A 26,111-nucleotide genomic window follows, 5' to 3' on the forward strand; every position below is an offset into this window, starting at 1 on the left:
TGTGTGTGTGTAACCCCTACGTCCTTGGACACGAAAGGGGTTAAAGCAAACGGCCTCAAGTCCTCATTGATCTGTTATTTCCATAACTGCTGAATGCACTTACCTGGCAACTGCCCCGGTTTGTCACGTATGTATCGTACGAGTTAGGCTAATAAAGTTACAGTATTCAACACAATGTCTCTCCCATGTGGTCTGCCTCATTAATGGTACTCTATGACCTTTTGATAGAAATGTATGTAACCAGAGTATTTAATTATTATTAATAATATTTTTTTACACAGTGTCACTTATAAACCAATTTCCTTGCTGCTTCGATACACAGGGGCTAAAATTCAGATACTAGGATTCTGTGGTCCGCAGAGGGACTGGCTCAATTAAACAGGGGCACTTGGGAGGTTCATCTCATTACACTTGCTATTATAGCTGAGCTTCTGACAGAGAGGAAGTCGGTATCGCCGTCACACAAGCTACTTCCGGTACTGCCCAGGACCATGTGACCATAACAGTCACATGACCTGTCAGCGGCCCTGGCAACGAGAATGCTTCTGCAGAGCGCCTTGTTTCGTGACGTCACGTACATGCGCCGTCGCCGCGCGGAGGATCATGGGAGACATAGTTCTACGCGGTTTTCGTTCATGCCAGCGGTTTTGTCGGTAAGTTGACGCCATTTTGGGTTAAAGCCAAGTTCTTGCCCGCAGCCAGGGGCCCCAGTGGAGCTTTAGGAGCCGGGGGTTACATTTATTCCGGGGCAGGACTTTATTTAAGTCCCCTTCACAGATGTTGCCCCTCTGCTGGGCATCCCTGACACCCCTGGGTTACCCCTTAGTGTGGTGAGGCCATTGGGGAGGCCCTGTCAGTCAGGGGGTGATGGAGGGGTGTTTCTGGGGTCACCTTAGGGACACTTGTTCAACTGATCTAGTTCATTGAGGGGTGGGGGTAAATGGGGTATTTATTACCCTGCAGTACACCTGGGCGAAATGATCTGCAGCCCCGGAGAAAGCTGCTGCTCCATCTACTCCTGGCATTAGGAACGATTAAATACCCCCTACCCTCCCCGGAAATAATTCCTCAGTCACGTCGTATTCTGTCTCGTTCGCGATATCTGCCGGGAACGCTTAACTGTCATGTGATGCAAAAGGCTCAGCCCGAGGCTGTTGCTATAGAAACTGAAAAAGCTTCTTCAAAAGTTTAAGTGTATGAGTGCAATTAAGCATCTTTAACCCCATGAGTGACAGGGATAAGGCCTCCCCGAAGTTATTGGAGGTGGGGGGGTCACAGCGGAGCCCTGCAGTAAACCGAGTGAGACGATCTGCTGACCTGGAGAAAGACTCTGCAGTTCTACCTGCTATGCCGTATTTAACTCTTTATATCCGCCTGCCCCTTCCAGAATTACTTATTTAATTACGTGAAAAAGCATCATTTTTGATGGGCGCTCTTTAATTGTCATGTGCTGCAGAAGTAGCCACCGATTGGCTGTCTCCTTAGAAATGGGGGGGGGGAAGGCTTCTTTGTTGTTTTTTATGGGATCCATTGTAGATCCGGTAAGGGTTATTTACGGTACTTCGCGTATCATAAGTGGGAGAGCCGCTGTCACACGCACCCCTTAATCGCAGTGCTGCATGCGTGTTGCAGGTGATCCGTCTTCCCGATCGCGTCCGCTGCTTGGCCCCGAATGTCTAAATGGCGCGAGTCTCCACGGCCGTCCGCGCTGGCTGCAGAGCGTGAACCTGGTAAGTGACATGCGCAGTAATAGCGGGATGTAATAACAGCGCCTGGCAGCTTTAATTCACACTCTTCAGATAGGGTGTCCATTATATCTGCATGGCGTCTCCCACTCCCAGTATCCCAGTCATGATCACTACAGAGGGTATGTGCCGTCCTCCGTACCCTTCTTACTGACAGAGACGGACCCCGTTAGGGGCATATTCACTAAGCTGGGAGCTTCCAGGTGGGGTAACCATTGCCTCCACCCAGCCCAGTGAGCTCCTCCTCTTCCAGTTTATCGAGTCCACCGACAGTCCTCCCCGTCGGTCTCTTTTATCGTTTTTTGGTTCTTTGCAGAACACGGCAGCCGTTTAACGCCGCCGCCGCAGGAGAAAGAAGATCCGGCCCGGGGACCGGAAGCCCGTTATCTCCGATGATGAAAAAGCAACGGAATCGGACGTCTGAGAAAATCCTGGATCTCACGCTTGAGATCATCTACCTGCTGACCGGACAGGTGAGGGATGGTGTGAACGACGGTAATAGAGGCAGTATATATGTAATAAAAGCCCTTGTGTGCGACGAGAGCCGCCATCTTAACTTCCTGTTCTCTTGATTATTCCTCCCCATGATGTTATATCTCCCTATGTTCTTAAGTGGACGATTGTTGTTCAGATAGTCTTTCAAACACGGGGAGGAGGGGTGAGAGAGAACTTCACCGTACCAAATTGATCAAATAATGCTGCGTGGTTAACTTTTAACCCCTTAAGGACAAAGCCAGTACATGTACGGGCTCAAAATGCATTGTTTTCAGTGGGTTTAGGGACCGCCCATAGTCCTTAAGGGGTTAAACTAATGATCTCCCCAAAAAGATGAAGGGAACTGAGCGGGAGATGTATGTTGATTGCGCCCTTTATGTTTTTATATACAGGAGTACGTTCCCACAAATAAGCCATATGACGGGCACGCCGCGCGCAGCCGAGATGCCCCCTACAGGACCCAGAACCCCGGGACGGAGCCTCCGCTGCACTCGCAGAGACGCGAGGACAACGGCGAGAAGGAGATCCTGGACCTCACCAACAAGATCATCCAGCTGCTGACCGGAGAGGTGAGGGCCGTGCCGGACGGGGCTTCTTACGGTAAAATCACCGAGCCGGATGGTGACCGTGTCGTTGTCCGTGTCAGGTGCCCATGCGCTGTGAGGATGTGGCCGTCTATTTCTCCCTGGAGGAGTGGGAGTACATCGAACGGCACAAGGATCTTTGTAAAGATGACACGATGGGGGGGTACCGGCCCCTAGGATCGTTGGGTAAGAGGCGCTCGCCTGTGTAAAGCATCCTTAAACTGCCCGTCGTCCCCACCGCTTCACCACCAGCAGTACGGTTCTCTCCACCTCCCCTGGAACCAGTCAGCAGCTTCACAAATATAACATTTTGGCAACTTGTCCTAAAAGTCTGCTTTTCATGCATTTTTTTTCTTTCCAGGAGACCCGGTGGAAGCGCCGCGTGAACGGTTCCCGATCTCTGCTTCTTCAGAATATAGAAGTGCGAGTCAAAGCGACCTCAGAAACCCCAGGGCGGATTATCCGCTGGTAACCGAGCCGCAGAAGAGAGCGTTCGAGTGCGCAGGATATAAGGGGGACTATTCAGAGCGTCGGACCGCTCACGTTAACGAGGAGTCGGCTTCCTGCAACATCAGCGTTCATACACCGGCGACAGAACGAACATCGATTCGTAACGAGCCCCTTGGATTACCGGGTAAGAATCCTCCCCCAGCCGTCTCTGCTACCAGCAGGAAGCGTTTCTAGGTAGACTTCCTGCACGTGCTCAGTCCACTCCCGTTGACTTCTGTAGCTACTGAGCACGTGCAGGAAGTAGGCTGACATTTTCTGGCTTTCGCACAGGCGGCCGGAGACGAGTTAAACGGGAAGGGCGTTGGGGGGCGTTGGTCTCCAGCATGCAGGTAATAATAATAAATACCCCCATTAACGCCCTTTTCTGTTACCGGGGTAGTTCTTGGTCTCCAGAGACCCCAAATGCCCTTCTGCTTTCATGGCTACAGAAGAAACTTCCCCCCGCAACACAATATCCCCCCTATAGGTGGCGTGGTAAGGGTGCGCAAAACCGAGCAAGAACGATTCCTTTTTAATGAACATCTGGGAATAAAAGTCTGCTTGCGATGCTTTTTTTTTTCTTTCCAGGAGACCCGGTGGAAGCGGCGCGTGAACGGTTCCCTGTCTCTGCTTCCTCGGAATATAGAAGTGCGAGTCAAAGCGACGTCAGAAACCCCAGGTTGGATTATCCGCCGGTAACCGAGCCGCAGAAGAGCGCGTTCGAGTGCGCAGGATATAGGGGGGACTATTCAGCGCGTCGGACCGCGCACGTTAACGAGGAGCCGGCTTCCTGCAACATCAACGTTCATACACCGGCGACAGAACGGACATCGATTCGTAACGAGCCCCTTGGATTACCGGGTAAGAATCACTCACCGGTGTGAGATCGCATTGAGATCACCCGTTACACCCTTACACCGTCCCTCATCCCAGCCTCTCCTCCACCAGCACTACAGCTCTCCGCTTTAGGTTATAGAACGATAGCTGAAGCCTTCGGCCGGCTCAGTCTCCTAGCAGAAGTGGAGCGCTACTAGGAAGGCTGTCTTCAGAGTGAGAAGATGCAGGGCAGCCTCCCCCAGAGGATGAAATCAGGGGAAAGTCAGCCGATCCAATACGAGGTTCAGATACCTGGCTTCTTGAGATGCGTTCTCACCCGCCGCTGTGTCTTCCTTTCTTTCTAGGGCACCCCGGCTCTCCTCCGTGCACCCTGGAGAAGCTGAACACCAGCAGAAAGCGCAGGACCCCCTTTACCACCTCGCAGCTCCTGGACCTGGAAAGGAAGTTCAGGCAGAATCCGTATCTGTCTGTAACGGAGCGAGCGGAGTTCTCCAGCTCCCTGAGCCTCACGGAGACCCAGGTGAAGATCTGGTTTCAGAACAGAAGAGCCAAAGCAAAGCGGCTTTATGAAGCCAGGCTGGAAAAGTTAAAACTGGCAGCCAAGCCTTTCGCGCCATCTGCTGCCATTCCCCAACGTGGCCATTGTATGGACCACCCGATACCTTCCAGAGACCTGCACCACCACCACCACCATTACCTTGACTCTTAACGACCCCCCGTCACATGCAGAATGTCTGAAAGCACAGGGTCTGGCTGTGCAGTATTCAAAGTAGGAGTCCAGTGTTGGACGCCTGCTAGTAGGATCAAGGTCACATCCCCAAATAAATGATATTAAATAGTATGGATGCGTACCTCGGTCAAAGCATGCAATAATGAAACAAAGGAGAGCACTGAAGATGTTTGATGTGACCACCACCTGGCTCACAGACAAGGTCAAGATTACCAAGGGCTACAGACAGTGCTGGCGCTGGACTGTATACTCAAATGCAACAAACTGATCAGAGCCCTCAGAGGGCTCCACAAAGGGTCCTTCGACACCCAATCCCGTGTCACCCTCCTACCAGGTCAAAGAATGAGGCAGCAACAGAGGAGGATCATGGAACCAGAAACGTACAAAGTCAGTAGGACTTACTGGGAGGCAGCCCTCCACTAGAGATAAAAGCCACCGAACAAGAAAGGCTAGCGGAGTTAGAACAATGTCTTCCTTCTCCAGCATCCACCAAAGGACTATCCTCAGTTGGGCCGAACCGAGTGACCCATCGTTCGTTGTAAACCTTGGACAACTCAACTGGGGACATTGGGGCTTCCTGCAAAACTTAAGAGTGCTGTCCACACAGAATCAAAGTCCATGCTTGGGTCACGTACCTAACTAGAAAGCTCATCAAGGTAAAATGGCGGCTGCTGGCAAGATACGATACATACTCCTGGTAATTTCAAGAGGTCCATGACCCCCATACCCAGCCACATTCCAGGTAGGGAGATGAGTCTAAGCTGTAGCCAACTTAAGAAGGTCCCTAGTAGGTAGCTAGGGGATGCTTGGTCCACCAGGGAGGAATCCTCCATTGCTGAGGCAGGAGAGCAGGCTTTTCTGCAGTCCATTTACTGAATTTTTTAACCCCTGCTTGCCTTTTGTTGCTGCCGATTGACTCCTGTCCGGAACTTTGGACCTTTTGGACTGTTTCTTGATTACGCTTTATTTATTATAACAAACCGCAGACTTATTGCAGTGCCTTTTGCCTTGAGTGGTTCTGGATTTCCCCCGAGTCTTCTGGGTCAGAACCCATTCCTTGGGTTTTCCAGAAAATTCCTTTATACTTTCATCATAGAGTGGCCAAATCCCCAAAAATCAAGAAGCAAGGGCTTGCCTTCCTGGGGACCACCTGCTATTTTAGGAAGTTCCTTCAGACCTATAGAGACATCTCCAAGCCCGCGACGGACCTGACTAAGAGAACCCTGCCCCATGATGTTGCCTGGCTCCAGACTGCGACCAAGCTTCTTAGCCAGCTCAAGAAGGAACGAGGAAGCTCCCCAGATACTGGCCGTTCCAGATGTTAACAAACGCTTTCCACAAAGGTGCTTCAGTGGGCTAGGAGTGGCTCTGAGCCAGGGGGATGAACATCTGATGGCTCAACAAAGTCTCCTGGACCATGAATGGGATATGCTGCCATCGAGAAGGAGGGCCTAGCTCTGTTATGGGCAGTCAAGATTCTACTGAGGAGAGACTTCTGTGTTGATGCTGGGCCCTACATTTATTCATATATTATCAGTCCAGCTGGGACTAAAACACCAATATGGGCGACCCTGGCAAGAGGACATAAAGCCGGGCTGACACTACACGTGTTGTCATCACAGTTTCCATGTAAGGCAACTCCGACTCGCTTTGGATACGTGATCTAGTGCTGTTATCTTAGTCCAATCTACTAGACAATCGGTCTGGCTCCTCATCGTACTGCCTGGTATAAATAATAGAAAGGCTCGATCCTAGTGACTCAGCCAGACACTCTAACTAATGAAAGTCCTATGGCATTGCAATAAAGAATCGGCCCCGTGTGGTGATTCGCTCTTGTGGTCAACTTATGAATTATTAAAGAGTATAATTTTGCAGTGCTACTTGTGTATGTGTAAAGTGTTAGAGTGGATGTGTGTGTAAGTGTAAAGTGTTAGAGCGGATGTGTGTGTAAGTGTATTGTGTTAGAGTGGATGTGTGTGTGTGTAAGTGTAGAGTGGATGTGTGTGTGAGTGGATGTGTGAGTTACTGTGTGAGTCTATGGTATTATTTGTGTGTGAGTGTTACTGTATTGTGTTAGAGTGTATGGTTTTAGCCTCTGTTTGTGGGTGGATGTTAGTGTGTGGTATTAGCTTGAGTGTGCGTCCGCATATGTTTGCGTGTATGCTGTTAGCATGAGTGTGTGTTGGCGTAAGTTACTGTGAGTGTATGGTGTTAGCATGAGTGTGTGTTGGCGTAAGTTACTGTGAGTGTATGGTGTTAGCATGAGTGTGTGTTGGCGTAAGTTAATGTCAGGGGCGAACCTAGGGTAAGTGGTGTGAAGTAGGGGGAATAGTGTGTGTATGTACTGTACGTATGTTTAAGTGTACGATGCAGAGAGCGAGTGGGGTTTTAGTTGCAGGTAGTGTGTGTTTGTGTTACCGAGATGGGGGCACCGCCAGGCGGCATTACCCCTAGGAACACCTTAGACTTTCTTGGCAATAGAAATACTTTACTGTTGCGGGGGGCACCACCTGTTTGGTTAAAAAATACGGTAAATAACATAAAATAAAATAAAATTCATGTTTAATCCTAAAGCTATACATACAAACAGAAAATCTGTTCTGAAAACACCTAGGGCTGAAGGGGTTAAGACGTCAGGGGGACATCCAGAATGTGCGTCCCTGAAAATCTTCCCCCTTCAGCCTGAGATTAGGTAATACAGTCAATGTACAGTCTGCTGCGAGGATACCATAAAGTCTGGGGGGGGGCAAAACGTAAACGGGCTCGGCCCATAAATTAAGGTACTTATAATATAACATTTATATGTTTTTTCACTCTTTATTGTCACTTTTAGGAATGTAGAACAGAATGGGATTTTGTTGGCCCCCACAGAGGGACTGGCCAAACTAGGGGCATTTGGCAGGTATGAGTCTCATAGTTTCCTCCACTAAGGACCGTTGATATAACTATCAAAAAAAGTCCCCACTTCCGGTATTGCCCAGGACCACGTGACCACAACAGTCACATGATCTATTTGCAGCCATAACAACGAGAACGCCTCTTCGGAGCGCTTTTTTTTTTTTTTGGGGTGACGTTACGTACTTCCGCTCTCGCTGCGCGGAGGATCATGGGGGATGTAGCGGCCTTTGCTGATCAGGCGGTGCCATCTTGGAATAGGGACAGCCTACTTCTAACAACCGGAAGCTGCGATAGAGCTGGAGTTGTTAGTTCCGGGGCAGGACTTTTACCCCTCTGCTGGGCATCACTGGTACCCCGGAGTTACCCCTTAGTCTGCATGGTAACTGAGGAGAATGGAGATAGGGTGGTCCTGTTAGCCAGGGGTGATGGACGGGTTGTTTTTGGGGTGCAACCTTTAATGACGTCACTTTTGCAGTTTTGAGTGAGATGTGTTCAGGGAGAGGATTGGGGTTCTGGGGCATACCCTGCAGGGTTGGAGGGAGGAGTTGGGGTATTTATTACCCTGCAGTACACCGGGGTGAGGTGATCTGCAGCCCCGGAGAAAGCTGCTGCTCCATATCTGCCGGGAACGCTTAATTGTCATGTGACGCCGAAAGCCCAGCGCGAGGCTGTTACTATAGAAACTGGAAAAGCTTCTTTAAAAAGTTCCCGTTCGTTTTGGCTCGATTAGGAGGAAGAAACTATCGGGACGGTTTATTTGGCAATGAAGTGGAACGGCGCTGTTAACCCTTTGAGTGCTGGGGGCCGAGGCACCCGCCCCTTATTGTTAGGTTTAATGCATAACTTTATAAGCAGCTTACGCTTTACTTAGGTGTGCGTGTATATATACATTATTAATAATTAAAAACAGCTGAGCGATGACCCAATTCCTGTTCGGCGACATCTCCCGATTACCGTCATACCCCACATACATTATCTATCGGTCCCAGAGGGCCGCAACCGTGCTTTACATGTTACACTATATCACTCCTGTGTTCCAATGGCCCTTTATCACTCCCATCACTCCTGTGTCCCACTGGCCCCTTTTTTTCTCGCCCGGGATGCCTGCCCTGCATCTTGTTACTTCCCGGCTACTTTGTTTATTATAGACGCAAGCAGCCGTGTTGGTTGCCCTCTCCGTGTAGACGCTGATACGGGCGTTTCTCCTCCACATGCTGATGTTCGGTATAAGCGCGGGGCCGCCATCTTTAATGGAAGTCTGACGTGTCCCCTTGGACCCCCAGGGCTCATCTTCTCACGTATGTGCACCCCGTGTATGTTGCAGGTGATCCACCCATCCTGATCGTGTCCGCTGTTCGCCTCGGATGTCCAAATGCCGCGAGTCTCCACCGTCTTCTGCGCAGGCTGCAGAGAGTGAACTTGGTAAGCCACGTGGATGATGATATCGTAGTGATGTCATAATGTTTTGAGCTATAACTATGCATTATGGAGGGTGAGCCCCCAGGGTTCGGTAAATACCCCTCTAGATCCTCCCATTTCAGGGTAACCCTCATACCAAACCGTTTATTAACCCACAGAATTCATTCGTTAGGCAATGGAGTCGGATGGCGACCGCTCGTTCCCCGTGATAATGAACGTCCGCCGGAAAGAGACGTCCGAGAGAATCCTGGATCTCACGCTTGAAATGATCTATGTGCTGACCGGACAGGTGAGTAACCGCGGCGAGACTCTCCCGGCGGCTGATGTGTCGGTTGGCAGGAGTCTGCGTTATACCTAGTGGTGTAAACTTGGATCAGCGAACACAACGTGCCGTTGGAACACAGGAGTGATGGGAGTGATAAGGGGCCATTGGAACACAGGAGTGATGGGAGTGATAAAGGGCCATTGGGACACAGGAGTGATGGGAGTGATAAAAGGCCATTGGAACACAGGAGTGATGGGAGTGATAAAGGGCCATTGGAACACAGGAGCGATGGGAGTGATAAAGGGCCGTTGGAACACAGGAGCGATGGGAGTGATAAAGGGCCATTGGAACACAGGAGTGATGGGAGTGATAAAGGGCCATTGGGACACAGGAGTGATGGGAGTGATAAAGGGCTGTTGGAACACAGGAGCGATGGGAGTGATAAAGGGCCATTGGGACTCAGGTGTGATGGGAGTGATAAAGGGCCATTGGGACACAGGAGTGATGGGAGTGATAAAAGGCCATTGGAACACAGGAGTGATGGGAGTGATAAAGGGCCGTTGGAACACAGGAGCGATGGGAGTGATAAAGGGCCATTGGGACACAGGAGTGATGGGAGTGATAAAGGGCCGTTGGAACACAGGAGTGATGGGAGTGATAAAGGGCCGTTGGAACACAGGAGTGATGGGAGTGATAAAGGGCCATTGGAACACATGAGTGATGGGAGTGATAAAGGGCCATTGGGACACAGGAGTGATGGGAGTGATAAAGGGCCATTGGAACACAGGTGGGATGGGAGTGATAAAGGGCCATTTAGGTGTCTGTGTTCCTGCCGTATGATACATCGTGCGCATTTATTACAGGATTATATTCTCCCGAAGAAGCCGTGTGACCGCACCGCACACAGCAGACATCCCCGCGCGTCGAAAGAGTCGTCCGGGACCCGCAACCCTGGGACGGAGCCTCCGACACGCGAGGAAAACGGCAAGAAGAAAATCCTGGGACTGGCCAGCAAGATCATCCAGCTGCTGACCGGACAGGTGAGGGCCGCCCGGGACGGGGCTTCTTACGGTAAAGGCCGAAGGGCCTGGTTGGGTGATGACCGTGTCGCTGTCCGTGTCAGGTGCCCCTGTGGTGCGAGGACGTGGCCGTCTATTTCTCCGCGGAGGAGTGGGAGTACGTAGAGGAACACAAGGAGCTTTACAGGGACTTGGTGAAGGACACTCGCCAGCCCCAACACTCGCTGGGTAAGAAGAGATCTTAGTCAGGCCTTGGTCTTGTCTTAGATTTGGGAGCCCCAGGCCGTGCATGTTTAAATTCCTTCACTGTATTGGCTTCTACCTCTTCTGCAGGGAGGCTGTTCCACTTACCTGCCACCCACACCGTGATGAACACATCTTGTGATCGTTTTAATAAGGTCAACTTAACAAATAACACACGGGCCACACGTGCTAACTCTGCACCAAGAGAGCCCTAATGGCTCTAATGATGTCTTCTAACCCGTGGAAGCTAAATGCGGCTCGTCGAGGATCTCACAGAGGCGGACAAATAAGTAGCGTAATGGGAAGGAATAATCACGCGGATCCAAAGAACACGAAGCGCTTGCAGCGGCTCCCGTCGTATACAATGGGCTTCTATTACCTATCGCGCATGCGTGGGTTTATATCGCGCACAGAGCAACGTCCGGTTTCCCCAAACACTGAGTTTCGGGAACTGATGTTCTCGGTAAAGCGCTCTGCTTTTGACGCGTTTCTCTTTCTTTCTCTTTGTTTTCTAGGAGATGCGGAGCGGCATCCTCGCGAATGGCGTCCTATCCCTGCGTTTTCATCGGATTGTATAAATACGGGTCAAAGCGACCTCAAAAAACATCCGACGGTGAATAATCCGCAGAAGAGGCCGATTAGCCCCGTAGGAGATGAGCAAGACTGTTCAGCGTCGCGTAACGTGGGAAATCCCACTGACGTTCCTCAACCTCCCAGAGACGTACGTGGAGAGCTCGGCCCTCCCCGCGCTCAAAAGCAGTCGGCCCCCCGCACTGCAGACGTTTATACCCCAGCGATAGAACGTCCGCCCGGCCCCCACGAGCCTAAACCAGTCCTAGAGGAAAGAGTAACCCTCCCAGGTGTTTCCTCACCTGAAGGACGTTCCCGGGCAGAAGATATCGCTCTGCGCATCACGGACGTTAAATCCTTAAGCCAGGAACGCGACGTGAATACACCTTCAGCCCACGCGCGGATAGAGGAGACGACCTTCCATAATGAAACGGTCGGGGGGAAGGAGAGGACTACGCTGGAAAAGATGGAGGCGAGGAGTGGGCCTGACTCGGGACCGAGAAACCCGGGTAGAGAGAGGTGCTCTGCCCAACGTCAAAGGACCTACACGGTGGAGAAGCCCTTCTCGTGTTCAGAATGCGCCGGGCGTTTCGCCGACAAACCGAGTCTTTTCAGACATCAGCTGGCTCACGCCGACGACGACACCCCGGAGGGCGACCGCACTTTCCTTTACGAATCCACCGTCATGGGGCGCCACGAAGTCCATCTGCGAGCCAAGACGCTGATCTCCTCGGAGTGCGGAACCCCCGCCGAAGTCTTCTCGTGCTCCGAGTGTGAGCAGATTTTCTTTGACCGGCAGAGGCTCTTCAGGCATCAGTTCCTTCACCTGCACAATCCGCAGAAGGCCCACCCGTGCCCGGAGTGCGAGCGGACCTTCGCTTCCGAAGCGGGCTTGACCACCCACCAGAGGTCCCACAAGAAGACCCCCATCGTCTGCGGCGAATGCGGGAAAAGCTTCAAACAGACGGCGTCCCTGCTTCACCACCAGTGGACTCACACGGGGGTGAAAGCGTTCGCGTGCGAGTGCGGCAAGCGCTACACCTCGCAGTCGGCCCTCTGCAGCCACCAGCGGGTCCACACAGGGGAGAAGCCCTACGTCTGTTGTGAGTGCGGGAAGCGCTTCCATAAGAAGTCCATACTCAACTCGCACATGATGGTCCACACGGGGCTGAAGCCGTATCCGTGCGCCGAGTGCGGGGTCTCTTATTGCCACAAAAAAGACCTCGCGAAACATCAGTTGACCCATCAAAAAGAAATCGGACGCCTTTGAGAAATTGAGCAAAACGCTGCTTTATTACCCAATTTTCTATAGGTTTGGCCGCCGTGTGATCCATAGTATCTCTGGAAGACCGGGGGGGTTTAGAGGATTAACCTCTCGATGGAGTATCAATTTGCTAAGGGTACCTGACTGATGATATGTATTTCATGAGGTGGTCCATAGGTGATGCTATAAAAAGGTTACCGCATCGCCCCAAGGATAGGCCCCGCTCCTACACGTTGGTGCCGTTAAAGTATGGGCCTCGTGAAAGCCCCCCCCTTAATTCATGATGTACTCTCTGAGTAAGAATGAGCAGGACAGGGGCGGAACTAATTATCCGCTCGCGTTCCCGGGGCACCGCTTTATAGACGGACCGCATTACTGGAAGTGTTCTGTTCCATCCGGCTTGGCATAGGGGAGGCAAAAAGGCACCGCGCTCACCTTCTTCAATATTTAAACCCATAATGGAGGAGCAGCAGCAGAGTCCCCGCCTGGGCAGAGATGCAGTTTGCAGGCTGCAGACACGGGGTAGCTTATTTCAAACATATATTGCAGCTAGGGTTTCTTGACTGCAACTCCCATTGTGTTGAGCCAGCCATAGTAGGAAGAGTAGCCGGTAAATACAGATGGGGAGGGCTACATTAATCTTGCTGGCTGAACTTCATGGGAACTGTAGTTATAGGCTGGGGTTGTGGTGCACCCCCCTCCCCTCACGACTATTTTAAACTAAAGTTCTCATGCTGCACTGGTACATGCTGGTCTGTAACTACTACTACTACCATGATCATGTTATTTTTTTTTTTCCTATTAATGGGTAACTTACCATTGCCTCCCACCAGGAAACCCCATTTCCTGAGCCAACAATGGTGGGCAATGAGTCCTCAGGTGAAGGGGCGAGAATGGCTGGCTACCAGGTTACCCCCCATAAAATATGTTCCTCTCGCTGGTCAAAGTTGAAAAAGAAAAATAAAGTGGTAAATTTGGTGGGAAACTCACATTCCTCTCTATGGTTTTTTTAGCTTTCTGATAGGACTCCACGGTTCCTGTCCTGTTCCTCCTCTTGTTTTTTGTTTTTTTTTGAGGGGTCTTCCCTGTCAGTTACTTCCCAGTCTCTGGCCAAATCATGCTCATCCGACGAACCGCTCCACCTCGTCCACATAATAAAAGCAGAGTGCTTCACCCACCAGCGTATCTGTTGAAGGCACCTCGGCCACCAGGTCCCCAGGTATATAAATCTGCCCTGTACAATAAATCTCACAGGTGTCCCTCTACAGCAAGTACCGAGGTGATACTTTTTATTGGGCCAATGTAGATCACACAAGCTCTTGGGAGCGCGGAGGCTCTGTCCTCGTTCCATGCGAAGAACGCTTTGGAGATGCCAACGCTTACGTGACTTTACCTCCTCGTTGGCCCCATAAACGGTATCACCTTCGACTGGAGACTCCAGAGACGCAGCCAGGTCCATCTGTCCTCATGTTGGCAGCTCAGATCGTTCATGCTACTGTAGACCTGATCTCTCTTGGTTTACGGGGGTGGTGGTCACATAATGTGGCCCCTGAGCTCGGCCAGCGGGCCATTGGAGGGGCAGAAAGCGAAGAGGCCCTTGCTCCTGTGAGCCAACATATGAGATGGTTCTCTCAAATGCACGTCTCTTAGGGAGAAACGTAGTCCCCAACTAGATAGGACAGAGCGGGACCTCCAATGACAGTGGGCTCCTTGTTCCAAAAAATATACATAGGTGTACCTGGGATCTGAACCCATCGCTCAAAGGGTTAAGATATTCCACGTCTCGCCGCTGACGCCATACTATCACAGCATCACGTCACCCCCCACCAGTCGCCACAGTTACCTCGGGCACCTGGACGCCGGGCATCTGCCTCAGCGCACCCCACCTACCTGCTTAAAAGAGTCCATTTCTCTTTGGGACCCCAAATAACGTTTCCACCACAAGCCTCGGGGGTCTCTGCCTCGGAAACATCCCTCCCTGGGGAGCAGCATCTGAATTTCAGCTACGAACATTCCAGTAGCTTCTCTCCTGCGTACAACTTCATCCAAGACGGAACCCACCGCTGGCACACGGATAAATACGTCACAAATTTCGGGTTCTATTACACTGTTTAATGAATAAAGCCCTTTCCTGGTGCTTCTTCACACATTATCGGGGCTTTTATGGCGGCAGAACCCTGTGATAAACGGATCGGGGGGGGGGGATAGGGACTGGCCGGGCTGAACACGGACACTTGGAAGGTATATCTCCTAGTACCTGCTTAATACCCCCGTCTGCTCCAGACTTAACCCTTAGCACAACGTTCTACTCCCCGCACGACCCCTTCTCTCCCTCGGAGCCGGTCTTCGCTTCCTGGAGCGGGGTGGATCACGTGATGCCTCTCACGTGACCTGCTGCCGACCGGCGCGACTCGTCCAGCCCGTTGTTGCCGCGCGGAGGACGACGGGAGTTTATACGCGCGGCGGCCATCTTGGATTGGAGCCAAACTTGGAATGTTGGTGGCAAAGCCCCTGTGACAGGACTTACTACCCCGCAGCGGGGGCATCGCCGGACCTTTGACCTACCCCCCTCCGTCTCCATGGTAACAGAGTAACCTAACTAAGGGGGGTGGGGCAGTGGTGAGCAGGCCCGGGCTGTCACCCCCCCCCCGCGGCGGAATGGTAACGTGCGGTGACCGACTGGATATTCCCGGGCGCACGCTGCGTGAGGCGAACAACGTAACGTGCGGCCTGTCCTATCCAGCCGCACTTACGTCATGGGGGGGCGCCGGCCTTAAAGTGACAGGGCCACCTCAGACCCCGTCCGGCCCCGGTGGGGAGGCCTAAAGGGGGTGTCTGGCACGAGTGGGAGTGGGAGTGGGAGTGGGGTGGCTTTAAGGACACTCAGTTGCACAGTTCGGGGAGCAAATTGAGTTGGGGGGGGTAAATGGGCTATTAAGTGCCCTGAAGTAAAGCAGGGACTGCAGACATTAAAGGCTTTACTTTAGAAACCATTAAAGCTGCCGTTCCACCGACGCTGACAGACTCCATGCTTTATTAACCTCTTAATAGTATTTATTGAGTCGTATAGCGCCATCGTACGCCGCAAAGTAATAATACAATGTATGATTGTAATGTATTATTACCCTATGTAACCGTATTATTACCCTATATTAGCCTATGTTACCGTATTATTATCCTACATTGCCATATGTTACCGATATATTAAACCGTATTGCCGTATTATTACCCTATATTACCATATTACCTGTCTACCCATTGTACAGCGCTACGGAATTTATAATTACCATATGTTACCATATGTTACCGTATTATTACCCTATGTTACTGTTACCGTATTATTGCTGTATGTTACCGTATGTTACCCTATATTACCGTATTATTACCCTATATTACCGTATGTTACCGTATTATTACCCTATATTACCGTATGTTACCGTATTATTACCCTATATTACGTATTATTACCGTATGTTACCGTATTATTACCCTATATTACGTATTATTACTCTATATTACGTATTATTACTCTATATTAGCTCTTCTCTCCTCCATAAACCTGGTGTCAGCAGTGACGGGAAGGGGATGCCCGATCGCATGATCAGGCATTTAATTATTAGCAGTATACCGGCACTCGCTCCAAACGCTGTTACACCGGATTCTACCGACAAAGGAGAATCCAGTTTGTCATTAGAGATCCTGCCCCCCGTGCAGCGATGGGGAGATGTCCCTGCAAATGGAGAACAGTGACTGAAAATCAGGATTGCCCCCCCTGAAAACCGGGACTGTTTGGTGGTATGCCAAGTAGTGAGTGACGCAGTGACCATCTAGAACAGTAGAGGGGATCTTAACTGATATTATTCATCAGCCCAAACAAGCGATCCCCACTGAAGGAGCAAAGGGGCCATTGTTAGCCCCCAGCCTCAGCTGATTGGTTGAGAAGCGCTCTGACATCACCTTTGTCGATTTTGGCCAACCACCCAGATAAAGACCTAAATCTGCTCACCGTGCTGCTTCTCTTTGCGCTTAGAGGGTTATGTGTCCAATAAGATTACAAAAGTGTCCAAACACAGATTTATCTTCTCACGAATGTGTATTCCGTGCGCGTTGCAGGTGATCCGTCTTCCCGATCGCGTCCGCCGCTTGGCCCCGAATGTCTAAATGCCGCGCGTCTCCACGGCCGTCCGCGCTGGCTGCAGAGCGTGAACCTGGTAAGTCACATGCGCAGTAATAGCGGGATTATACTGATATCCTGCGGGATGTAATAACTGCGCCTGGCAGCTTTAATTCACACTCTTCAGATAGGGTGTCCATTATATCTGCACGGCGTCACGTCAGCAATTACTCCCACTCCCAGTACCCCAGTCATTATCACTACAGAGGGTATGTGCCGTCCTCCGTACCCTTCTTACTGACCGAGACGGACCCCCGTTAGGGGCGTATTCACTAAGCTGTGAGTTTCCAGGTTAACCATTGCCTGCACCCAGCCCAGTGAGCTCCTCTTCTGCAGAGTTTATTGAGTACATTTATCCCTCTCACTCCAGGGTAGGACTTTAGCCGTTTACTTTAGGTTGTTTTTTGGGTTTTTTTGCAGACTACGACGGCGGTTTAGCTTTGTGATCGCGGGATTCCCCTCAAAGAAAATCCAATCCGAGAACCGGAAGCCCGTTATCTCCGACGATGAAAAAGCAATGGAATCAGACGTCTGAGAAAATCCTGGATCTCACGCTTGAGATCATCTACCTGCTGACCGGACAGGTGAGGGATGGTGTGAGCGTCCCGGATGCCGTCACTCACACTCACGGGTGTTATGTTTAAAGCGGCCCCTTGGGCTACACTACACTATATGTTTCTGTTAACTGAATAAAACTTCACAACACGAAATTGATGAAATAATGCTGGTCCTGCCATGGGCTGCCACCAGTCTCAGCTCACACAAGGTTAGCTTTACCTTGATAGATTGCGCCCTTTATATTTTGATACATAGGAGTACATTCTCATAAAGAAGCCATGCGGCGACGACGACGACGCACACGGCAGAGATCCCTGTGTGTCGGACGGATCCTGCAAGACGCAAAAGCCCGGGACGGAGCCTCCGCTGTGCGAGGACAACGGGGAGAAAGAGATCCTGGACCTGACCAACAAGATCATCCAGCTGCTGACCGGAGAGGTGAGGGCCGTGCCGGACGGGGCTTCTTACGGTAAAATCACCGAGCCGGATGGTGACCGTGTCGTTGTCCGTGGCAGGTGCCCATGCGCTGTGAGGATGTGGCCGTCTATTTCTCCCTGGAGGAGTGGGAGTACATCGAGCGACACAAGGACCTTTGTAAAGATGACACGATGGAGGCGTACCGGCCCCTAGGATCATTGGGTAAGAGGCGCTCGCCTGTGTAAAGTATCCTTAAACTGCCCGTCGTCCCCACCGCTTCACCACCAGCAGTACGGTTCTCTCTACCTCCCCAAACAGCCTCTACTTCTTCGCTCCGCTATTACAGAATACCGGTTCCCCTCCTGGGCTCTTTCTTCAGGACCTCCTTTTCAGTGCACCGATACATTTCACGAGGTGCGCCCTTTAATGTTTTCCCTGTACACTGCCGCTCTGTTTGCTCTTCCTTTACATACCTCGTGTACCTCTCAGGTTTTCACCTGCCCTCCAGGACGTCACAGCTCCTCGTCTAATACCCAATACAACCGCTCAGCAAATGAACACAGACTGAGGTTTGGCAGCTGCTAATAAGTATTTTCTTTTCTTTTCAGGAGATATGGAGAGAGAGGCTAGCGGGTGGTTCCCTATCTCAGTTTCCTCGGAATATAGAAGTGCGAGTCAAAGCGACGTCAGAAACCCCAGGGTGGATTATCCGCTGGTCACCGAGCCGCAGAAGAGAGCGTTCGAGTGCGCAGGATATAAGGGGGACTATTCAGAGCGTCGGACCAATCACGTTAACGAGGAGTCGGCTTCCTGCAACATCAGCGTTCATACACCGGCGACAGAACGGACATCGATTCGTAACGAGCCCCTTGGATTACCGGGTAAGAATCACAACATTCCCCACACCAATAAAATGAATCATAATTAGAGGGGTAATAATGAAGATAACCAGTCGCCTGTACCTAAATAGCATCGCTTCCATTAAGCCGTTCCTCTTACTCGACTCCTTTCCACGGAAGGACAGAATTACTAATAAAGCGTTTTAGTCACTGTGTTAATTACATAAAAATTGAAACCAAAGACAGAGTCTCCCCGAACCGGTCGGCAACTCGGCAAATACTGAACGCGGCAGCCGAGAACCAAAAAGTCTACTTCTGATGCATTTTTTTTCTTTCCAGGAGACCCGGTGGAAGTGGCGCGTGAACGGTTCCCGATCTCTGCTTCTTCAGAATATAGAAGTGCGAGTCAAAGCGACGGCAGAAACCCCAGGGTGGATTATCCGCTGGTAACCGAGCCGCAGAAGAGAGCGTTCGAGTGCGCAGGATATAAGGGGGACTATTCAGAGCGTCGGACCGCTCACGTTAACGAGGAGTCGGCTTCCTGCAACATCAACGTTCATACACCGGCAACAGAACGAACACCGATTCGTAACGAGCCCCTTCGATTACCGGGTAAGAATCACTCACTGGTGTGAGATCACATTGAGATCACCCGTTACACCCTTACACCGCCCCTCATCCCAGCCTCTCCACCACCAGCACTGCAGCTCTCTCCATCACTCACACTCACTCTCACCGACCAGCCTCTGCTTCTAATCCAGGTCATTAGAGAAACACAGCGGCCCCCGTGGACTGTGCATTTCAGAACCTACACTTTGCAGATGATGCTGTCAATCTTTCTCTCTCATGTTTGGTAGTTATTTATTAACCATGAAGGCTCGTGGCTTTTTTGACTTCTCTCCCTTTTTCCCCTCTCTTCATTCCCTTTGCTTTTCTTCCCTTCCAGGAGACCCGGTGGAAGCGGCGCGTGAACGGTTCCCTATCTCTGCTTCTTCAGAATATAGAAGTGCGAGTCAAAGCGACGGCAGAAACCCCAGGGTGGATTATCCGCTGGTAACCGAGCCGCAGAAGAGAGCGTTCGAGTGCGCAGGATATAAGGGGGACTATTCAGAGCGTCGGACCGCTCACGTTAACGAGGAGCCGGCTTCCTGCAACATCAACGTTCATACACCGGCGACAGAACGAATGTCAACTCATAATGAGCCCCTTAGCTCGCTGGGTAAGAATCACTCACCGGCGGAAATGAGCCTCTGCTTCTAATCCAGGTTATATTAAGCCATATGTTACCGTATTATTACCCTATATTATGTATTATTACCGTATGTTACCATATTATTACCCTATATTACTGTATGTTGCCGTATTATTACCCTATGTTACCGTATATTACTGTATGTTACAGTATTATTACCCTATATTACCGTATTATTACCCTATATTACCTCTTCTCTCCTCCATAAACCTGGTGTCAGCATTGACTGGAAGGGGATGCCCGATCGCATGATCAGGCATTTAATTATTAGCAGTATACCGGCACTCGCTCCAAACGCTGTTACACCGGATTCTACCGACAGGAGAATCCAGTTTGTCGTTAGAGATCCTGCCCCCCGTGCAGCCATGGGGAGATGTCCCTGCAAAAAGGAGCACAGTGCCTGAAAATCAGGATTTCCCCTCTGAAAACCAGGACTGTTTGGTGGTATGCCAAGTAGTGAGTGACGCAGTGACCATCTAGAACATTAGAGGGGATCTTTACTGATATTATTTATCAGCCCTGCACATCTACTCATACTCACTGGGTAAGAATCACTCGCCTGCGGCAATGAGCCTCTGCTTCTAATTATTATAGAAACATAACGGCCCCCGTGGACTGTGTGTATTTCAGAGCCGAGACTTGGGGTTGAGGTCAGGGCTCTGAGAGGCCGATCAAATTGTTCCACCCCAAACTTATCCAGCCGTGTCTGTATGGACCTTGCTTTGTCCACCACTTTTTGGACAAAAGTATTGGGACGCATCTCTTAATTATTGAATTCGGAGTATTCCGTAAGTAAAAGAAGCTCCCAGGTCAGAATTTTTTTGGTTCCCTCCATTTGTACATTTTTTTTCCCCGTCAGCCACTTAAACAAATACAGAATTTTGGTAACCGGTAATAAGTCTACTTCTGATACCTTTTTTTTTTTTTTCAGGAGACATGGAGAAAGCGGCACGTGAATGGTTTCCTGTCTCTGTTTCTTCAGAATGTAGAGGTCAAAATGAGATCCAAAACCCCAGGGTGGATTATCCGCTGGCAAACCAACCACAGAAGAGAGCGTTCGAGTGCGCAGGATATAAGGGGGACTATTCAGAGCGTCGGACCGCTCACGTTAATGAGGAGTCAGCCTCGTACAACATCAACGTTCATACACCGGCGACGGAACGATTGTCAACTCATAATGGGCCCCTTGGCTTACCTGGTAAGAATCACTCACCTCCCAGGACCCTTACACACTGCCCTTACACACACCTGCCCATAAACACATATATACACATACACTGCCTTTACACACACATATACACTGCCTTTACACACACCTGCCCATAAACACATATATACACATACACTGCCTTTACACACACACATACACTGCCTTTACACACACCTGCCCATAAACACATATATACACATACACTGCCTTTACACACACATACCCATAAACACACATATACACATACACCTTTTACACACACACATACACTGCCCTTACACACACCTGCCCATAAACACATATATACACATACACTGCCTTTACACACACACATACACTGCCTTTACACACACCTGCCCATAAACACGTATATACACATACACTGCCTTTACACACACATATATACTGTCTTTACACACACCTGCCCATAAACACATATATACACATACACTGCCTTTACACACACATACCCATAAACACACATATACACATACACCTTTTACACACAGACATACACTGCCCTTACACACACCTGCCCATAAACACATATATACACATACACTGCCTTTACACACACATATACACTGCCTTTACACACACCTGCCCATAAACACATATATACACATACACTGCCTTTACACACACATACCCATAAACACACATATACACATACACCTTTTACACACACACATACACTGCCCTTACACACACCTGCCCATAAACACGTATATACACATACACTGCCTTTACACACACATATACACTGCCCTTACACACACCTGCCCATAAACACGTATATACACATACACTGCCTTTACACACACATATACACTGCCCTTACACACACACAAGCAAATGCAATTAGCTTTAATGGTGTTTTAAACCATGTGGAAGCCGACATGTGGTACATAATCAGCTCTTCGCCCTTCTGCTCCCTCTCCCTTACAAAGTCTCCCTGAACCAGTCAGCGACTTAACAAGTACTGGATTTTGGCAACTGATGATAAGTCTACTTTTCATGCATTGTTTTTCCAGGAGACCCGGAGAAAGCGCCACGTGAATGGTTTCCTATTGTTTCTTCGGAATATAGAAGTGCGAGTCAAAGCGACGTCAGAAACCCCAGGGTGGATTATCCGCTGGTTACCGAGCCGCAGATAAGACCGTTCGAGTGTGCAGGATATAAGGGGGACTATTCAGAGCGTCGGACCGCTCACGTTAATGAGGAGTCGGCTTCCTGCAACATAGATGTTTATACGCCAGCGACTCATAAAAAGCCCCCGGGCTCATTCGGTAAGAATGACCTTTATAAAGACTTTATGAGCTGTGAAAACGACATTGAATTACTTAAAACTATATATAAATAAAAAAATAATAATCAAAGACTACAGTGATGTCACCATGACATCATAAGGAGTACTGTCCACTTCCAAGAGAAATCCCTGAGGGATCTCCAGTAAAGAAAAAAAAAGAAAAAATTATATATATAAAAAAAACTGCCCAAACACCTCATGCCCTCTCACTACAAACGTACCTTTTAGACAACCTTTTCCCCCAATTAAAATTTCTAAGATATATATTTTTTTCCATACTAATTCATACTAAACGACAGACTATTAAAAAAAAAAAAAAGCTGTATAAAGAGGAAGCCCCGCCTGTCCTTGAAAAACGACATATGAATTGTGTTGGTCGCCAAACATGGAAGATGGCCATCCATTGTCATGTTTTTTTTTTTTGGCCATTCTTTGTTCTATTTCTCTTCCCATTCCTTTTCTTTTTCTTTTCTTCCTGGTAATAAAAGTGTAATATTGATGGATTTTTTTTCCAGGAGACATGGAGAAAGCTCCACGTGAATGGTTTCCTATCTCATCTTCTTCAGAATGTAGACCTACAAGCCAAAGCGACATCAGAAACCCCAGGGCGGATTATCCGCTGGTAACCGAGCCGCAGAAGAGAGCGTTCGAGTGTGCAGGAGACTATTCAGACTGCGGTCCTAGTCACGTGAACGCGACCTCCTTCAACATGAACGTTCATAGACCAGCGACAGAACGTCCATCGACTCATACCCAGCACGAGCCGGTCCTCTGCGAAATAAAAAACCACCTGATTTGCTCGCACAGAGAGCATTCTCCGTCAGATGATATGTTCATCCGCATCGTGGACGTTAAAAGCGTAGCAGACGCCGGCGTGCACACGCACACGGAACACGCGCCGGCAGAAGATTCCGCCCATCAGGACAGCGAGAACCGCTTCTCGTGCTTCGAATGCGGGAAAGGTTTCGCCGAGGCCAGACATCTCGTGGAACATCGAAAGAGTCACTCGGAGACCAAGCCCTTCTCGTGTTTTGAGTGCGCAGAGCGCTTCGCTGACAAACCCAGTCTCTTTAGACATCAGCTGGGTCACACCAAGGAGAGAGATTTCACGTGCCCGGAGTGCAACAGAACCTTTCTCTACGAGTCCAGATTCAGCCGGCACCAGAAGGTCCACCTGACCAAGACGCCAATGAAGGCGTCCGACTGCATAAACTGTTACACCCATTACATGCGCCTCGCCAGACGGAAGCCCTTCTCGTGTTTCGAGTGCGAGGAGCGATTCGCCGACCAATCGGGCCTCATCAGGCATCAGTTCATTCACGTCCAGCAGAAAGAATACCCGTGCCCGGAGTGCGGGAAGATCTTTCCGTACGAGGCGAGGCTCATAACGCACTTGAGGGTCCACGTGAGGAAAAAAAAATACATCTGCTCCGAATGCGGGAAATGCTTCACCCAGGAAGCTGCCCTCCTTCACCATCAGTGGAGCCACACCGGCGTGAAACCGTTCCAGTGCACGTGCGGCAAGGTCTTCGCCACTCAGGCCTCCCTCATTTTCCATCAGAAGATCCACACGAACTGTAGAAGAAATTGCGAACTGAGGGGGTCCCCCCCCCGGCAGCCATGTTTGTCGCCGTACTAACTTTTTGACCAGGTCCATGCGCGGAGGAGGAGAGTCTTGGGTCAACGCTGAGACCCTGCCCCCCCATTTTAATTAGGTTTACCATGATTATTTATAATGTCCTAATTGCGGGGGAGGGGGTCGCTTTGAACTGCATGCCCTAGTAATATAGTCCTCTAAGTAACTTTAGTCTATGTAGTATAAAGGCAGCCCTCGTTTCCGGGTCGGAGGAGGCTCCCCGCTTGCCGATTCTCCCCGCGCACGGAATAAATTACTTGAAACCTGGTGGTCTCGCCTTTGCTGCTCGTCTGGAGAAAGCTGCAGCGCCGGCAGGCAGTGCTGGAGTTATATCGTACCGACAGGGTAAATAATTGCTGGACGATGGCAGTTGGTTCTGGGCTGACTGTGGCTGAAGACTGCATGGTCAACGGAGAACTACAGAAGCTTAGCTCATGGTCAGTAGGGGGCTTTCCCATGTGCCCAGGTGTTATCTGATTGGTTTAGGCAGGGCGAGTGAGACTCCAGTCACTGGTTGATCAACAGCAATGAGATCATGTGACCACAAAAGATCCAGAACTCTCGTTTACGCCACCACGACCGGTCCTCTGCGGCCGCAAGACGCACTTCTAGTCATTGTATGTTTGGTAGGGTTGGGGGAGGGGTGGCTTTTACGTCCAATGTAACTACATGTACGTCTTTGTGTTTATTTTGTATTCATTGACTTTTTTTTAGATATTTGGATGTCTTAAAGTATAATTACGTCCCAGCTGTCCATGCGTTTTATTATTTGTATATTCGATTTTGGGGGGTTTTAAATATATAAAAATATATAGAAACTCCCCAAAATCCTGTGCAAAGGGGGGGGACACACTTATAACGTCTATGTATTTAGAATGTGATGTCATCAAAGTCCGTACGTTTTCTAACTCCCCAAAGCAAACGGAGAAGTGCCTCTTGGCCCCGTACCCCAGGTGAGACCGTCCTGGTCACATGATCTCCATCCGCCTGGTTTCTGTGTTTTATTATAGTGTTTATTACACAAATTATATTTATTTTGGGTACAAACACATTTATAAAACGTTACCACGAAACCAAACTCCCGTGATGTATATGTGCTAGGGGGTTATTCACTAAACGAGGAGCAGGACTCGACATACCCCTGGTGTAAGGTCGCCATGGTGACAAGAAATCGATGGCTGACCTCCTCGTCCCACGAGTGTGTGTTAGTAGGTGTATGAGAGGATGTCACTGTGTTAGTATGTTACGGACTATGTGTGTGTGTGTGTATGAAAGTATGTTCTGTGTGTATATGTATGTGTGTATGAAAATGTGTTACTGTGTTTTAGTATGTGTGTGTGTATGAAAGCATATTACTGTGCGTGTTAGTATGTGTTTATGGAAAAGTATATTAGTGTCTGTGTGTGTGTAAACATGTCACTGAGTATGCGTGTTAGTATGTGTGTAAAAGTATTACAGTGTGTGTAAGTATGTGTGTATGTAAATATGTTACTGTGTTAGTATGTTTGTATATATAAATGTTACTCTTAGTATGCGTGTATATAAATATGTTAGTGTGTGTATATAAATATGTTACTGTGTTAGTATGTATGTGTATATAAATATGTTACTGTGTTAGTATGTGTGTATATAAATTTGTTACTGTGTTAGTGTGTGTATGTAAATATAGTATGTGTGTGTATATGTTACTGTGTTAGTATGTGTGTGTATATAAATATGTTACTGTGTTAGTATGTGTGTGTATATAAATATGTTACTGTGTTAGTATGTGTGTGTATAAAAATATGTTACTGTGTTAGTATGTGTGTATATAAATATGTTACTGTGTTAGTATGCATGTGTATATAAATATGTTACTGTGTTAGTATGCGTGCGTATATAAATATGTTACTGTGTTAGTATGTGTGTGTATAAAAATATGTTACTGTGTTAGTATGTGTGTGTATAAAAATATGTTACTGTGTTAGTATGTGTGTATATAAATATGTTACTGTGTTAGTATGTATGTGTATATAAATATGTTACTGTGTTAGTATGTGTGTATATATAAATATGTTACTGTGTTTGTATGTGTGTGTATATAAATATGTTACTGTGTTAGTATGCGTGTGTATATAAATATGTTACTGTGTTAGTATGCATGTGTATATAAATATGT

At 49.2% G+C, this 26,111-nt stretch overlaps 3 protein-coding genes across 3 annotated transcripts; all 3 read left to right on the top strand.

The window, feature by feature from the left end:
- Positions 1 to 591: 591 nt before the first annotated feature.
- LOC128468805 (zinc finger protein 154-like) lies at positions 592 to 24,701 on the top strand. Its single transcript, XM_053450626.1, has 7 exons — positions 592 to 653; positions 1,633 to 1,730; positions 2,062 to 2,218; positions 2,633 to 2,809; positions 2,887 to 3,010; positions 3,902 to 4,174; positions 22,833 to 24,701. The coding sequence occupies exons 3-7, from the start codon at positions 2,138 to 2,140 to the stop codon at positions 23,954 to 23,956; spliced, it is 1,779 nt and encodes a 592-aa protein (XP_053306601.1). The 5' UTR covers positions 592 to 653; positions 1,633 to 1,730; positions 2,062 to 2,137; the 3' UTR covers positions 23,957 to 24,701.
- On the top strand, positions 9,222 to 10,704 carry LOC128468827 (oocyte zinc finger protein XlCOF29-like). Its single transcript, XM_053450646.1, has 2 exons — positions 9,222 to 9,486; positions 10,326 to 10,704. Exons 1-2 carry the CDS (start codon positions 9,373 to 9,375, stop codon positions 10,644 to 10,646), a joined length of 435 nt encoding a protein of 144 aa, XP_053306621.1. The 5' UTR covers positions 9,222 to 9,372; the 3' UTR covers positions 10,647 to 10,704.
- On the top strand, positions 11,409 to 12,591 carry LOC128468818 (gastrula zinc finger protein XlCGF49.1-like). The gene is made up of 2 exons (XM_053450639.1): positions 11,409 to 11,670; positions 11,704 to 12,591. The coding sequence occupies exon 2, from the start codon at positions 11,761 to 11,763 to the stop codon at positions 12,562 to 12,564; it is 804 nt and encodes a 267-aa protein (XP_053306614.1). The 5' UTR covers positions 11,409 to 11,670; positions 11,704 to 11,760; the 3' UTR covers positions 12,565 to 12,591.
- Positions 24,702 to 26,111: the final 1,410 nt, after the last annotated feature.

This window comes from Spea bombifrons, chromosome 11 (genome assembly GCF_027358695.1).
Source record: "Spea bombifrons isolate aSpeBom1 chromosome 11, aSpeBom1.2.pri, whole genome shotgun sequence".
Classification (NCBI taxonomy): Eukaryota; Metazoa; Chordata; class Amphibia; order Anura; family Pelobatidae; genus Spea; species Spea bombifrons.

What these genes read in the sequence shown, in the direction of transcription:
- LOC128468827 (XM_053450646.1), top strand. Translation starts at nt 9,373, where the DNA reads ATGGAGTCGGATGGCGACCGCTCGTTCCCCGTGATAATGAACGTCCGC. An exon ending in TCTATGTGCTGACCGGACAG is followed by an intron (nt 9,487 to 10,325) that starts GTGAGTAACCGC and finishes CATTTATTACAG; the next exon opens with GATTATATTCTCCCGAAGAA.
- LOC128468805 (XM_053450626.1), top strand. Translation starts at nt 2,138, where the DNA reads ATGATGAAAAAGCAACGGAATCGGACGTCTGAGAAAATCCTGGATCTC. An exon ending in TCCAGCTGCTGACCGGAGAG is followed by an intron (nt 2,810 to 2,886) that starts GTGAGGGCCGTG and finishes TGTCCGTGTCAG; the next exon opens with GTGCCCATGCGCTGTGAGGA. An exon ending in CGAGCCCCTTGGATTACCGG is followed by an intron (nt 4,175 to 22,832) that starts GTAAGAATCACT and finishes TTTTTTTTCCAG; the next exon opens with GAGACATGGAGAAAGCTCCA.
- LOC128468818 (XM_053450639.1), top strand. Translation starts at nt 11,761, where the DNA reads ATGGAGGCGAGGAGTGGGCCTGACTCGGGACCGAGAAACCCGGGTAGA.